The sequence below is a fragment of the Microcaecilia unicolor genome, chromosome 2, assembly GCF_901765095.1.
Source record: "Microcaecilia unicolor chromosome 2, aMicUni1.1, whole genome shotgun sequence".
Taxonomy (NCBI): domain Eukaryota; kingdom Metazoa; phylum Chordata; class Amphibia; order Gymnophiona; family Siphonopidae; genus Microcaecilia; species Microcaecilia unicolor.
Window position 1 is genome coordinate 659,346,599 of NC_044032.1, and position 14,942 is coordinate 659,361,540.

The 14,942-nt window shown below is 46.9% G+C and overlaps 1 protein-coding gene across 2 annotated transcripts in view; it reads right to left on the reverse strand.

The window, feature by feature from the left end:
* METTL14 (methyltransferase like 14) overlaps positions 1–14,942 on the reverse strand; it is a 96,428-nt gene that overhangs the window by 16,470 nt on the left and 65,016 nt on the right. For both annotated transcript variants that reach the window (XM_030191799.1, XM_030191798.1), the window contains 3 exons: positions 10,179–10,269; positions 8,935–9,076; positions 2,245–2,337 (listed from right to left, as the gene is read on the reverse strand). In XM_030191799.1, coding sequence (XP_030047659.1) covers positions 2,245–2,337; positions 8,935–9,076; positions 10,179–10,269 — 326 coding nt within the window. The remainder of the gene's footprint in view (positions 1–2,244; positions 2,338–8,934; positions 9,077–10,178; positions 10,270–14,942) is intronic.

The window sequence follows — 14,942 nt, forward strand, 5'->3', positions numbered from 1 at the left end:
AGGCTGAAACAACCTTCGACATAAAAGAAGGAATGGTCTGAATAGAAACCCCCCTCAGAGCACTGCAGAATAGAGTCTTGACAAGACAAGGCCTGAATTTCTGAGACCTGGCGAGCAGATGCCATGGCCACCAAAAACACCATCATCCGACGTCTTGTGTAAGGGCTCAAACAACGCAGCCTGCAGTGGTCTGGAGCACCAGGTTCAACTGTCAGGCAGGACACAGCCAACGCAGCGGCAGAGAAAGGTGGAGAGCCCTCCGCAGAAAATGAACCACATCCAGGTGAGCTGTCAAAGAAGAACCGGCCATGCGTCCTCTGTTACACATGAGAGCAGCCACCTGAACCCAAAGAGAATTATAGGCCAATTCACCTCTTCTGCAGTCCGTCCTGCAGGAAGGCCAACATGAGAGAAACAGACGCTGTAAAAGGAGACCCGAGCAGGAAACATTCCATCTCTCTGAACAAGGCAGAGTTCAAGCAGAACGCGTGCAAGCTTAAAGCTCTCTTTTTTTTGGGGGGGGGGGGGGGTGAGGGAGGAAGGGAGTCTGAGCAGCCTAGCCCAAATTCAGCCTGGGAAGAGGGTTAAGCAGGGAGAGGCAGAGACCCATCCACCAGGTATGTCCCCAAAGTTGGCACCCTCGGCCAATCAACCCCTCGTTCAACTGGCCACCTGGACCAGGAATACCCTCAGAGAAGCCATCCACCACCTGCTAGAGACAGAAATATACTGATGCAGGAACTGGCCTTCTGGTATCACAAACTTCAGTCTTATTTATCTGTATTTCCACCTGCTGGTAGACGGACATAATCCACCAGTTCCTGGATTCATCTGCTGCAGGCGCTAAGGAAACCATGATAAAATCAAGACTGGATTACTGTAATGCACACTACACTGGTCTGACTACAAAGGGCCTGCACTGGCTCCAACTGATTCAGAATGCTGCAGCAAGACTAATAGAAGGTTGCAAGCGACGTGACCACATCACACCATTTTTGCAAAAACTTCACCGACTACCAGTACAATACAGGGCTAAATTTAAAATTCTATGTCTGATCTTCAAGACCCTGAAAGGCAATGGCCCTGAGCACTTGAAGAACAGGTTGACCCTCTACACACCTCCAAGGACACTATGGTCCTCCCCAAGGACTATCACTAACCACACCCTCTCCAAAGGACATCACACGATGTGATACCCGGAGCGAGCCTTCTCTGGAGTAGCCCACACACTGGAATGCAGTCCCTAAAAGGCTCCGTTTAACAATCTCTACTTCAGGAAGCAGAAGAAAGCTTGGCTCTTCAACCAGGCCTTTAATGGAAGTAACTAACTTGTTAATTCACACACACACACAAGGAGTGACTCGGGCTGCACATACTGCAGCAGGACAATTTATCCACTTCTACCCTAGCTAAGATAATATATAACCATCTCTCCAACCTCATGTGCAACTTTCTTTAAATTAGCCCCCTTATTTTCTAACGCCTCTAACTCTCTTATCTATATGTTCCATCTTTGCTTATACCCTTCACTATCAATTAAAATGTACCATTACATAATGTATTGACATTGTAAGTAAATATACCATGCCATACTTTGTATTGTTATTTGAATATTTTTACTGCTGTAATTACCTATTGTTCATGTTTGATCTATTCTTACTGTACACCGCCTTGAGTGAATGCCTTCAAAAAGGTGGTAAATAAATCCTAATAAATACAAAATGCATGCAAAATCCTGAATTTTAAATTGCTCCTTACATAAAAAAAAACTGCACTAAATTTTAGAATGGATATTTAGTGCATTTTATTTTACTTATCTTGAAGTACTGATTTTATTTTTTTTTTGTCTTGAGCCTGGAAACAAAAGATCAACTGAAGTGAAGTGCAGCATTCGTGGCCAAAGTGGGCCTAGCTGCAACCTACAAGAGGCTCTCAAGGTACCCCTGGCCCCTAGCCCAAAGAGCCTCCCTCCAATGTTATTGGAACACGCACCCCTTACCTGGTCCAGGGATGCATCCAGTAGTACCCTTCCCTTACTGCCGGCACCAGACACTGGGAAGAATATTCTTGTGCCTTTCTGGATGTTTTGGTTGTATCCCACAGATTTAAGTGTGTGGAGGTGTCAGCTAACACTGGGTCAGTTGTGGATGCTTTAAACACTTGTGTACATGTACTTAACATTGATAATTTCCCATTTTTCAGCTCTGCTAGAGACCCTTTGGTTTTCTCTCCTGCAACTCTTACCATTCTGCCAAGGTCCAGTCCTTCTCCAGAGCCACACCATAAGAACACAAAAGACCTGATAGCCGCAATCTCCTCAATTTCCAGCTTCATAATCTGAAAGGGAGGGGAAAAAAACACCCAGTCAAGAGCTCTGTGAACTATTTGTGTTTGCATGACCAAAGTAGTACCTGGGGCCAAGTACTTCCAACAGATGTTACAAATTAGCAGATCTTAAGTACGTCTGTGGCGTGTGCGTGTGCCTCAGAACACAGACCTGGCTATTGTAAAGCCATTCTTTCCTTTGTTTCTGAAATGAAGCGGAAAGAATAGCTTTGCAGCTGTAATGGGTACCAGATGTAAAAGTTAAGGAAAGGAATTCATCTGCAACTGAGACACAACACCACGTTTACTACAAGAAGCAAAGAAAGAGAAAAGAATAGAGAAAATCCAGGGCATGCAGAGCTGAGAGATGCAATAAAAGCAGAGTGAATGACATTAACTGTGGATAACAGAACAGATTAAAAAAAAATTTAATTTACATTAAGAGTAATTAATACGATTATACGTTGACATTTGATAAAAACCATGTTAAAGGCAGTATTACCACTTGAGGTCTTAGTAACTACTACGCTCCTACTAATCATCATCTCTATAGTGCTGTACACTAAACACGTCTCTACTCCACAGAGCTTACAATCTAATCAAGACAAACAAGACAAATAAGGGACCAGGGAATTACTTAAGGTGGGAATTATAAAGCAGACATGGGTACTGAACAAGTGAATAGGAGTTAGAAGTAGCCTCAAAAAGGTGGGCTTTTAGCAAGATTTGAACGAGACCAGAGATGGAGCTTGACGTATTGACTCTGGAAGTCTATTCCAAGCGTTCGGTGCAGCAAGATAAAAGGAACGGAGTCTGAAGTTGGCAGTGAAGAAGAAAAGTACAGATAAAAGAGATTTACCCGATGAAGGAGTTCCCAGGGAGGAGTGTAGGGAGAGATAAGAGTGGAGAGGTACTGAGCAGCAGCAGCAGAGTGAATGTAGTTGGCAAGTCATTGCTTCCTCTCGATACCAGGGAGCCCTGGTAAACCCAGGGGCTGAGTCAAGGGAGGAGGGCTAGGGGCGACTGCAGTTTCTCACCAATTTTTAGGGCCTCGGGGAAGGAAGGGGGAGTATGAGGGAGACTGCCATCTGTTGGGCTTGTGCCACAAATGGAGGACTTTGGGAGGGTGCTCATAATAAGGTACTGTTAAAATCGGGGGGGGGGGGGGGGGGGGTAATGTCATGTGATACAGAAGAGGGTTTTTTTTAATTTTAGGTGTCCTCTGGGAGAGAGAAGTTGGGGTTATTTGCATCAGGATGGGGGTTGTCTTTGCTGAGACAGAAGCTATTTTATAAAGCAGTTCCCATGTCTATGAGGGGGTGGGAATTCCCTTCTGCACATCTTTGTAAAATGCTACTCCACATCTCTACCATCCTTTCTTCTCCCTTACACATCCTCTGGGCTTCTTCTGTAGAAGGGCTACAATAATTGAGAATGCAAAGAATATTTTTATTAGCACTCTGGAATTATCATCTTTATCTGAAAACTCATATGATCCACATGAGTTCTCACGCCTTTATCTATGCACTGATGCCACACTGGGAAAAGACCATGGGTCCATCGAGCCCAGCATCCTGTCCACGACAGCAGCCAATCCAGGCCAAGGGCACCTGGTAAGCTTCCCAAACGCACAAACATTCTATACATGTTATTCCTGGAAATGTAGATTTTTCCCAAGTCCATTTAGTAGCGGTTTATGGACTTGTCCTTTAGGAAACCGTCTAACCCCTTTTTAAACTCTTCCCGCAATTTTTTACAGTCTACATGTGTTTTAACAACTTTGAATAGTTTTGTGTCATCTGCAAATGTAATCACCTCACTTGTTCCAATTTCAGATCATTTATAAATATGTTAAATAGCACCAGTCCCAGTACAGACCCCCACGGCACTCCCATATTCACCCTCCTCCACTGAGAAAAATGGCCATTTAACCCTACCCTCTGTTTTCTATCCATTAACCAGTTCCTAACCCATAACAGAACATTGCTGGGACCATGTCAATAGCTTTCTGAAAATCTAGATACACTACATGAACCGGGTTCACCTTTATCTGCTTATTCAAACAAAGGAAGCAAATTGGTGAGGCATGACTTCTCTTGGCTGAATCCATGCTGACTCTGTCTCATTAAACCATGTTTTGTGTCTGTAAGTTTAGTCTTTATAAAATGTTGTCTATTTTGCCTGGCACTGATGTCAGACTTACTGGTCTAATTCCCAGATCACCACTGCAACTCTTTAAAATTTAGCACTACATTGGCCACTTTCCAATCTTCAGGTACTATGGACAATTTTAAACAACAAGTTACAGATCATTAACAAGCAGACCAGCAATTTCATGTTGAATTCTTTCAGTGCCCTGAGGTGAATACATCTGGTCCAGGTGATTTATTGCTCTTTAATTTGTTGATTTGGCTCAGCACAACTTCCAGGTTCTCCTTGCATCTGCTGAGCTCTGACCTGCAGGCTTTGTTGAAACTGGCGGGAGTTGCTGCAAAGGCATCCACCCTTTGGGCTGCTAAGAAGGCTCAAGCCTGAACTATGGCTACTAAGGCTCCTATAAATTCTAAGTGTTGAACTAGAAGGAGTATATTTATTTATTTATTTATTGCATTTGTATCTCACATTTTCCCACCTCTTTGCAGGCTCAATGTGGCCTGGGACTTTGGTTAGGTTATAACAAACCCTAGTAGATCCAGCACCCGAACAGTTCTCTGCATTGATTCTTGAGCACCCTCCTTTGATGTGCTATTTATTAGCCTATCATCTTAGGGAAAAACATGCACTCCTAGTCTAAGTAACGATGCTGCAACTATTCCAAGACATTTTGAGATGTCCCTTGGAGCGGACACAGGGCTGAAATACAGGTCGCAACAGTGGTAATGGAGTATCCCTACTTGAAATCAGATACATGCTGAGATAAACATAAAGGAATCCTGTTCAGAAGAAATGGATCCTCAGGAGCTCAGCCGAGATTGGGTGGCGGGGCTGGTGGTTGGGAGGCGGGGATATTGCTGGGCAGACTTCTACGGTCTGTGCCCTGAAAATGACAGTTGCAAATCAAGGTAAGATATACACAAAAAGTAGCACATATGAGTTTGTCTTGTTGGGCAGACTGGATGGACCGTGCAGGTCTTTTTCTGCCGTCATCTACTATATGTTACTATATCAGAATGTGAGTGTCAGCATCCTTTAAGTCCACAGAGCATAGCCAATCATTTGCCTGAATCATAGGAAGCAGAGTACCCAGGGAAGCCATACTGAACTTTCTTTGACCAGATATTTGTTCAGGGACCCGAGGTCTAGTATGTCCCGCTTTCTTGGGCACAAGGAAATAGTTGGAATAAAATCCCTTCCATTCCTCCCCTGGTGGAACAGGTTTGACCATATGAGCCTGCAGAAGGGAAGAGTTCCTCTGTAAGCAATTCCTGGTGCTGAGAGCTTACTTGGACGCACTCAGCAGGAAATTTGGAGGGAGCTTCCACCAATGAATGCGTATTGGCGTAACTCACCCTGATTATTTCAAGAGCCCACTGTTCTAAGGTTAAACATAACATAGTAAATGATGGCAGACAAAGAAGGTGCCATCTTACTTGGAGAAAATTCAACCTCCCTCGTACAGGTAGGCTTATCCAGGATGGTCACTTTTACAGCAGCTATGTTCTCTTGGAGCCAGTCAAAAACTCATCTCCTGCTTTAACTGGGGAGTTAGCTGGGACTTCTGGGTTCACTGCTGCTGCAGGCAGAAGATCCTAAGATTGTTGGAAAGGGCCGTCAGAAGGACTGAACCTATGCCTTTCAGTAGCAGTAGGGTCTCTTCTGTCTACCGCTCAAAAACCTCTGAAAGGTAGGTGCCGCAGAAGGAGTGAGCTGAGACATTCATTCTTTGGGAAGGTCAGCGACCTCCTCCACCATGTCATGGAAAAGATTGTCTTCTAGGCAGGGAATGTCCATGAGTTTCTCCTGAACCACCAGTCCATGATCTTAGACATGCAGCCAGAACAGTCTACGCATGCCAATATCATAGCAGAGACTCTGGACGCCTCATTGAAAGTACCATAGGTTGCACAGGCTATGTGCTTTCAGCACACCTTCTTTGAAGGAGTGAACAAACACGTGGATAAAGGTGAGCCAGTCGATACTGTGTATCTGGATTTTCAAAAGTCGTTTGACAAAGTACCTCATGAAAGACTCCAGAGGAAATTGGAGAGTCATGAGATAGGAGGTAGTGTCCTATTGTGGATTCAAAACTGGTTAAAAGATAGAAAACAGAGTGTAGGGTTAAATGGTCAGTATTCCCAATGGAGAAGGGTAGTTAGTGGGGTTCCCCAGGGGTCTGTGCTGGGACCACTGCTTTTTAATATATTTATAAATGATATAGAGATGGGAGTAACTAGTGAGGCAATTAAAATTGCTGGTGATAAAATTATTCAAAGCTGTTAAATCGCAAGAGGATTGGAAAAATTACAAGAGGACCTTACAAGACTGGGAGACTGGGCGTCTAAATGGTAGATGACGTTTAATGTGAGCAAGTGCAAAGTGATGCATGTGGGAAAAAGGAACACGAACTATAGTTAGGTGAAGCAAGGTTCCAGATTAGGAGTCACCAACAAGGGATCTAGGTGTCATCGTTGAGATCTTCTGCTTAGTGTGCAGCGGCAGTCAAGAAAGCAAATAGAATGTTAGGTATTATTAGGAAAGGAATGGAAAACAAAAATGAAGACTTTATAATGGCTTTGTATCACCTCATGGTGTGGCTGCACCTCGAATACTGTGTGCAAGTCTGGTCACTGACTCCACGCTATCTTTCATATGGAATATTTATTTGACTCAATTCCCTCTAACATATAGCGCAACCCCCCTCCCCCAATATGATCCTCTCTATCATTGCAATACAATTTGTACCCTGTTTACAGAGTGTCCCATTGACTGTCCTCTTTCTACTAAGTCTCTGAGATGCCTATTAAATCTACCTTGCTTCCAAATCCAAAATATATCTTGAATGGGATAATCAATACGTAGAATCTCTCACCAGCAAAAACTGTTGTAATATGACATACTAGTGGAACCCAGCCCGTTTCCTCAACAATGAAACGGGCCCTAGAAAGGCTCTCTTGTAAGCAATTTTTTTGTCTCTCTCCTGCATGTCCAGCGATTCTTCCCTTCCCTCCCCTTCCCATCCCCTCCATGTCCAGCGATTCTCCTCTTCCCTGCCCTCCCATCCGTGTCCCGCGATTCTCTTCTCTCCTGTCCTCTCCTCCCATCCATGTCCATCGATTCTGCTCTGCCCTACCTTCGATGTGCCGCGATTCTCTCTTCCTTTGTACCTCATCGTTTTCTGGATGGACTGGCTGGCTTCCCTTCCGTTGGTAACATCCTGACGTCAGCTCGCCTCCAGTGTTCCCTTCCCTCTCACTGTTCCACCCTCTGATGTCATTACATTTTTGACAAGAGGGCGGGGCAGTGAGGTGGAATAGAACGCTGGAGGCTGGCTGATGTCAGGCAATGTTATGAACCCAGCCAGACAGCGATGGAACGTTGGAGGTGCAAATTATTATATAGGATATGACATCTGCAGCGTTATTTCTAAGATGAGTATTTAACATATTGAAGTGCAACATATTGAATTTTCAGTGACCACTGAATATTTAGTAAGATCTAAGACATTTTAAGAATTTGGGTGAAAATAATTGAAATTATTGGGAACCGATGATGAAGTTGGTGTTGTCAAATCTTGCAACAGGAAAGTATAGCTGGCAAGTCACAGTCATATTACAACAATTTTTGCTGGTGGGATATTATATCTACCTCATCATTTACTGTTACAAACTCTAAGTCTCCGATCTTATTTTTTAGGCTTCTAGCGTTTGTATATAGGAACTTCAAATTGTGTTTTTCCCTCGCTTCTACAAGTTGCTTAGAAGTTGACGGGGATAATGTGCATCCTTTATCCTGCTCGCTCCTTAACCATGTCTGGCTTTCTTTCAGCACTGTTGAAACCTCTCTACTGGGATTCCCTGAATGTCCTGTTTCAATAGTATCCTTCAAGGATACTCCACACTGAACCATGCGCTCCTGTGTGACTGTCGGCTTCCCCCCCCCCCCCCCCCCCCCCCCCCCCCTAGTTTAAAAGCTGCTCTACTTTTTAGTTTAAAACATTTTTTATTGAACATTCAATAATACGTTAGAACCATAAATTTGTGCGAATTGTTCATTTTTTCCTCCCCCCCCCCCCCCCTTCTCCCGTTACATATTGTCTCTCCTCTCTTTACAATTAAGCGTCATTTCTTCATGTATGCTAACAGAATCAAGATAACTCCCACCGCCATAGCAATAACATAACAGCCATACGAACGGGGATGGTCCGAAACCTAGGGCTGATCCCTCACTAAATTGAGTAGATTCATGTTTGTCATTCTCTGTTAACGATTTCCCCCTTCCCCTAAAAGCTGATCTACTTTTTAAAAGTTAGTGCCAGCAGCCTGGTTGCATCCTGGTTAAGGTGTTTTAAGTTCCGCACCAGGCGACGTGGATGGCATCACCCAAATGTGAGAATATGGTTTGCTTGTCCTTGGAGCATGCATTTAAGAAAAAAAAAAAAACAAGCCTTACATCATTCCAGGTCCAACACTTCTCACTGGCTGTGATTCCCGTCTCCCGGTAATATTCTTCCAATGGCGGCTCCAGGAGAATGACATCAAATGTGCTCTTCAACTCTCGGACATCAAACGTTTCCAGATCTGCCTGTAAATACCTGCAGATTTCACAAGGGGAGATGATAAGCTGACTGCTCATTAGTAAGGAGTACTTCAACATGCCTGTCCTGTCTTTAACAAGGGCCCAACCAACCAGCTCCTGCCAGCACATTGCAGTGCTCAGATGATACAGGAAGCCGACAGAACTACACCAGCAACTGCCATCAGACTAGAGCTGCTACGAGATAGGAAGCAGGACACAGCTACTCAATATGCTGTACATTTGTCCTTTAGATTGTAAGCTCCTTGAGCAGGAACTGTCCTTCTATGTTAAATTGTACAGCGCTGCGTAACCCTAGTAGCGCTTTAGAAATGTCAAGTAGTAGTAGTAGTAATATGCTAGTAAGCTACATTTACTCCTGCCAGTGCACATCAGTAGCAACATGATAAGCTATTTTCTTTAAAACTCCACCAACCAAATCCTAACCTGTGAAACATGCCCAGTGGGTCCCTCAAAATTTGGGAGGAAAATGGGGGGTGCATCTTATAGTCCGAAGGTAGCGATTCCGGATCGCCCTCCCCCCGAGTTCGGGATCGCCCTCCCCTACTCACGTCAGCGATGTTCCCTGGTGGTCTAGTGACGTCGGGGCAGGAAAGAGCCCCCTCTTTCCTGCCCAGCGCGCTGCCCTCCGTCCTCCTCCGTCCTTCTGTATGCTGCCTGACGGTCTCGGCGAGATTCAAAATGGCCGACGAGACTCTCGGCGGCCATTTTGAACATCGCCGAGACCGTCAGGCAGCATACAGGAGGACGGAGGAGGACGGAGAGCAGCGCGCTGGGCAGGAAAGAGGGGGCTCTTTCCTGCCCCGACGTCACTAGACCACCAGGGAACATCGCTGACGTGAGTAGGGGAGGGCGATCCCGAACTCGGACAAGACGCACCGGAGCACCTAGGTTTTAGAGGAGGGAAAAAGGAAAAAAAAATTTTTTCCTATTTCCCTCCTCTAAAACCTAGGTGCGTCTTATGGTCCGGTGCATCTTATAGTCCGAAAAATACGGTACATTTTCTCCAAAGTCTTGCATAATTATTTTGGGGAGACTGAAGAAGGGAGAATAAACAAGCTGCAGAGCAGGAGGTGAGCACAAAATCGGTCAGTACTTACATTGGGGGAGTGTTAGATTTACAAATGAGCTCATCCTTCAGCCTGATGAGTTCTCGCAGCTTTGGGTACTCTTCAAACCTGTCCGCTAATCCTGAAGATCAAGAAAATTAAACAATTTTTTTTTTAAGTAGAAATACTGAGGCTAAAAACCCTACTATATACACAAGAACAACAAAACATTTGAGGAGAGGCAGCTCGCCTCCCCCAACACACATACACATTGGGGGGGGGGGGGGGCAAAGGAGAAGATGCAGATACAATCACACACGACGGGACTGAAAACATCTCTTTCACACAACGAACAGGTTGGAGGAACTTACCCAGCCCCTCAGGCACACACATGCATGGATATAATAGCTGGGGAGACATGTCCTGTCTCAATCATACATTCACACTTAAGGATTAGGTGCTCAGAGCTGAGAAACTGGAAGTTTTCCCTATCCAAGGCCAGGGAATGAAGCTGGAAACAGCTGCTGACAGATTTAGATGCCTAGAAAAGTGTATAGCAGGCTTCAATTAGGTGCCTAATTTTAGGAAAGTTAGGGTCCTGAAAGGAGGGACTCGAGTTGTTTTGAATACTGAGCAGGAAAATTAGACAAATGTCCAACAGATAATCTACAGCTGTCCTTTACCATCTACAGCACTGTTCCTCAAGCAGGTCCTGAAGCACCACTAGCCAGTCTGGTTTGAAGAATATCAAAAAGGGATATTCACTTGCATGCCCTGTCTCCGTTGCATGTAATTTTTTTTTTTTTATTTTAGTTACATTTGTACCCCATGCTTTCCCACTCATGACAGGCTCAATGCGGCTTACATGGGGCAATGGAGGGTTAAGGGTTAAGTGACTTGCCCAGAGTCACAAGGAGCTGCCTGTGCCTGAAGTGGGAATCGAACTCAGTTCCCCAGGACCAGAGTCCACCACCCTAACCACTAGGCCACTCCTCCACTCCAAATCTATTTCATACTTATTCGTTGTGGACCTCTTGAAAACCAGCCTAGCTAGAGCAGGTGTGGGCAAATCTTGCTCCTCAACCGAGTCGGGTTTTCAGGATTTCCCCCAATGAATATGCATGAGATCTATTTGTATACAATGGAGGCGCTGCATGCACATCAATCTCATGAAAATTCATTGCGGAAAACCTGACTGAATTGAAGCCCTCGAGGACCAAGGTTGCCCACCCCTGGACCAGCTTAAAAAACACTGAACTGGAGGTTACAATGAGTCAATGCTTTACAAACAACTTGAGTCCTATAGGTCTACCCTTCAAAGAAGGAGGGGAGAGGTTATGAAGCATGTTCTGGTGGTCTTTTACAGTTATGTGAAAAAGTTTAGGTACTGCTGATCGAACTGCATATTGCAGTGAATCCCTAGGTTAACAGACGCTGACACAACTTCAACATGATATAAAGTTGCACACTATATCTTGTGGCAAATTTTAAAGCATAAGGTAAAATTATGTATAATCATACCTGATAATTTTCTTTCCATTAATCATAGCTGATCAATCCATAGACTGGTGGGTTGTGTCCATCTACCAGCAGGTGGAGATAGAGAGCAAACTTTTGCCTCCCTATATGTGGTCATGTGCTGCCGGAAACTCCTCAGTATGTCGATATCAAAGCTCCATCCGCAGGACTCAGCACTTAGAGAATTACACCCACGAAGGGACACTCTGCCCAGCTCACCACCGCCGAAACGGGGGAGGGGAATTAACCAGCTCATCCCCACACAAGTGGGGGAGGGGAATCCGTCCAGCTCATCCCCGCGGAGCGGGGGAGGGACACCACCCCGCCGATGCGGGGGGATCTGGCTTATCCTGCAACCGCAACCGCGGGAGGAGCTGACTGACCCTAACACCGCCGAAGCGGGAGGGGTACAAAGCTGCCCTACAGCCGCACGAAGCGGGAGGGAGTGCCGGCAGAATTTATGTCTCAATCCAGCCCCGTAAAACGGAGGGGAGAGGAATGCAGCAGCTCACTGTAACACAAACTCGTCTCAACTCTTGAAGAATCCAAGTGAAAGAACTTGAACACGAAGTCTTTCTGAAATAACTGAAGACTAAACTTGAACCTGAAATGCAACCAGAATAAAAACAGAACAGATATCTGGGAGGGGCTATGGATTGATCAGCTATGATTAATGGAAAGAAAATTATCAGGTATGATTATACATAATTTTACCTTCCATATCATCAAGCTGATCAATCCATAGACTGGTGGGATGTACCGAAGCAGTACTCACCCAGGGCGGGACATTGAAATCCCTGACCTCAACACTGAAGCTCCAAACCGGGCCTCCGCCCGTGCAGCCACAGTCAAACGGTAATGCTTGGAGAATGTATGAGCCGAAGCCCAAGTTGCCGCCTTGCATATCTCTTCCAAGGAGACGGATCCGGCCTCTGCCATCGAGGCCGCCTGAGCTCTCGTGGAGTGAGCCTTCAGCTGGATAGGCGGCACCTTCCCCGCGGCCACATAAGCCGCTGCAATGGCTTCCTTGACCCATCTTGCCACTGTAGGCTTAGCAGCCTGCAGACCCTTACGAGGACCTGCAAACAGGACAAACAGATGATCCGATTTCCGGAAATCATTGGTCACTTCCAAGTATCTGAAGATGACTCGTCTCACATCCAGATATTTAAGAGCAGAGTACTCCTCTGGGTAGTCCTCCCTACGAAAGGAAGGGAGACAGAGCTGCTGATTCACATGGAAGCGAGAAACAATCTTGGGCAGGAAGGAAGGCACTGTGCGAATAGTCACTCCTGCCTCAGTGAACTGCAGAAAAGGCTCTCGACATGAGAGCGCCTGGAGCTCGGAAACTCTTCTGGCTGAAGTGATAGCCACCAAAAAGACTGCTTTCAACGTCAGGTCTTTCAGAGATGCCCTCGACAAGGGTTCAAAAGGCGGCTTCTGCAATGCTCTTAGCACCAGGCTGAGATTCCACGCAGGCACCACTGAGTGCAGAGGAGGGCGCAGGTGATTAACTCCCTTGAGAAAGCGCACCACATCTGGCTGCGAAGCCAGGGAAGCACCCTTCAGGCGGCCCCTGAAGCAAGCCAGAGCCGCTACCTGGACTTTAAGGGAACTGAGCGACAGGCCTTTCTCCAGACCTTCTTGCAGGAACGCCAACACTGAAGAAATTGGAGCAGTGAAGGGAGAAAGTGAGCCTGCTTCACACCATGCTGCAAAGATACGCCAAACCCTGGCGTAAGCAGTAGAAGTAGAGCGTTTCCTCGCTCTCAGCATAGTGGCGATGACCTTGTCTGAGAAGCCCTTCTTCCTCAGACGCTGCCGCTCAATAGCCAGGCCGTAAGACCAAAGGGAGAGGGATCCTCCATCACCACGGGACCCTGATGTAACCGGCCCTGCTCCACTGACAGCCGCAGAGGATCGTCGACTGAGAGCCTGATCAAGTCCGCATACCAGGGACGTCTGGGCCAATCCGGACCCACCAGGATTACCCTGCCGGGATGCTTTGCCACCCGGTCTAGCACCCTGCCCAACATGGGCCAGGGCGGGAACACATAGAGGAGCTCTTGTGTCGGCCACTGTTGGAGAAGAGCATCTACTCCCAGGGATCGAGGGTCCCGTCCTCTGCTGAAAAAAGCGCGGCACTTGGCAATTGGCCGATGACGCCATCAGATCTAGGCTCGGCTGGCCCCAGCGCTTCGTGATGTCCAAGAACGCCTGAGCAGATAGTTGCCACTCTCCGGGCTCCAAGGTATGGCGACTGAGAAAGTCCGCCTTGACATTCATGACTCCGGCAATGTGGGCCGCTGAAAGCTGCTCCAGGTTCGCTTCCGCCCACTGGCAAAGACTCATAGCCTCCTTGGCTAGAGGGGCGCTCTTGGTACCTCCCTGGCGGTTGATATAGGCCACAGCCGTGGCATTGTCCGACAGGACCCGTACAGGCTACAACACCAGTACCGGGATGAACTCCAATAACACCAACCGAATGGCTCTGAGTTCCAGGAGGTTGATAGACCACTTGCCTCTGCAGGAGACTAGAGCCCCTGCGCTGTCCTTCCCAAGCAGTGGGCTCCCCAGCCCATCAAAGAGGCGTCTGTCGTGACGACAATCCACTCCGGGGTCACCAGAGGCAATCCTGCAGACAACTTGTCTGTCTGCGTCCACCAGCTCAGCGCCTTGCGCACTGCTGGGTCCATGGGAAGGCGCACAGCATAATCCTCCGACATCGGAGTCCAGCGCAGCAGCAGAGATAGCTGTAGGGGTCTCATATGAGCCCTGGCCCAGGGCACTACTTCCATCGTGGCCGTCATAGAGCCCAACAGCTGCACGTAGTCCCAAGCCCGAATAGGAGAGGCTACTAGGAACTAGTCCACCTGAGCCTGAAGCTTGACAATCCGATTGTCTGGCAGGAACACTCTGCCCACTTGGGTGTCGAATCGAACTCCCAGATACTCCAGGGACTGAGTCGGGCGCAGCTGGCTCTTCTTCCAGTTGATGATCCATCCCAGGGAGCTCACAAGAGCAACTACCCGGTCCATAGCTTTGCCGCACTCTGCATAAGAGGGGGCTCGGATCAACCAGTCGTCCAGATAAGGATGGACTTGTACTCCTTCCTTTAGCAGGAAGGCCGCTATGACCCCCATTACTTTGGAAAAGGTCCGCGGAGCAGTAGCCAACCCGAAAGGGAGGGCTCTGAACTGGAAGTGTCGTCTCAGGACTGTAAAACGCAGAAAGCGTTGGAGAGGAGGCCAGATGGGAATATGCAGGTACGCTTCCCTGATGTCCAAGGAAGCCAAG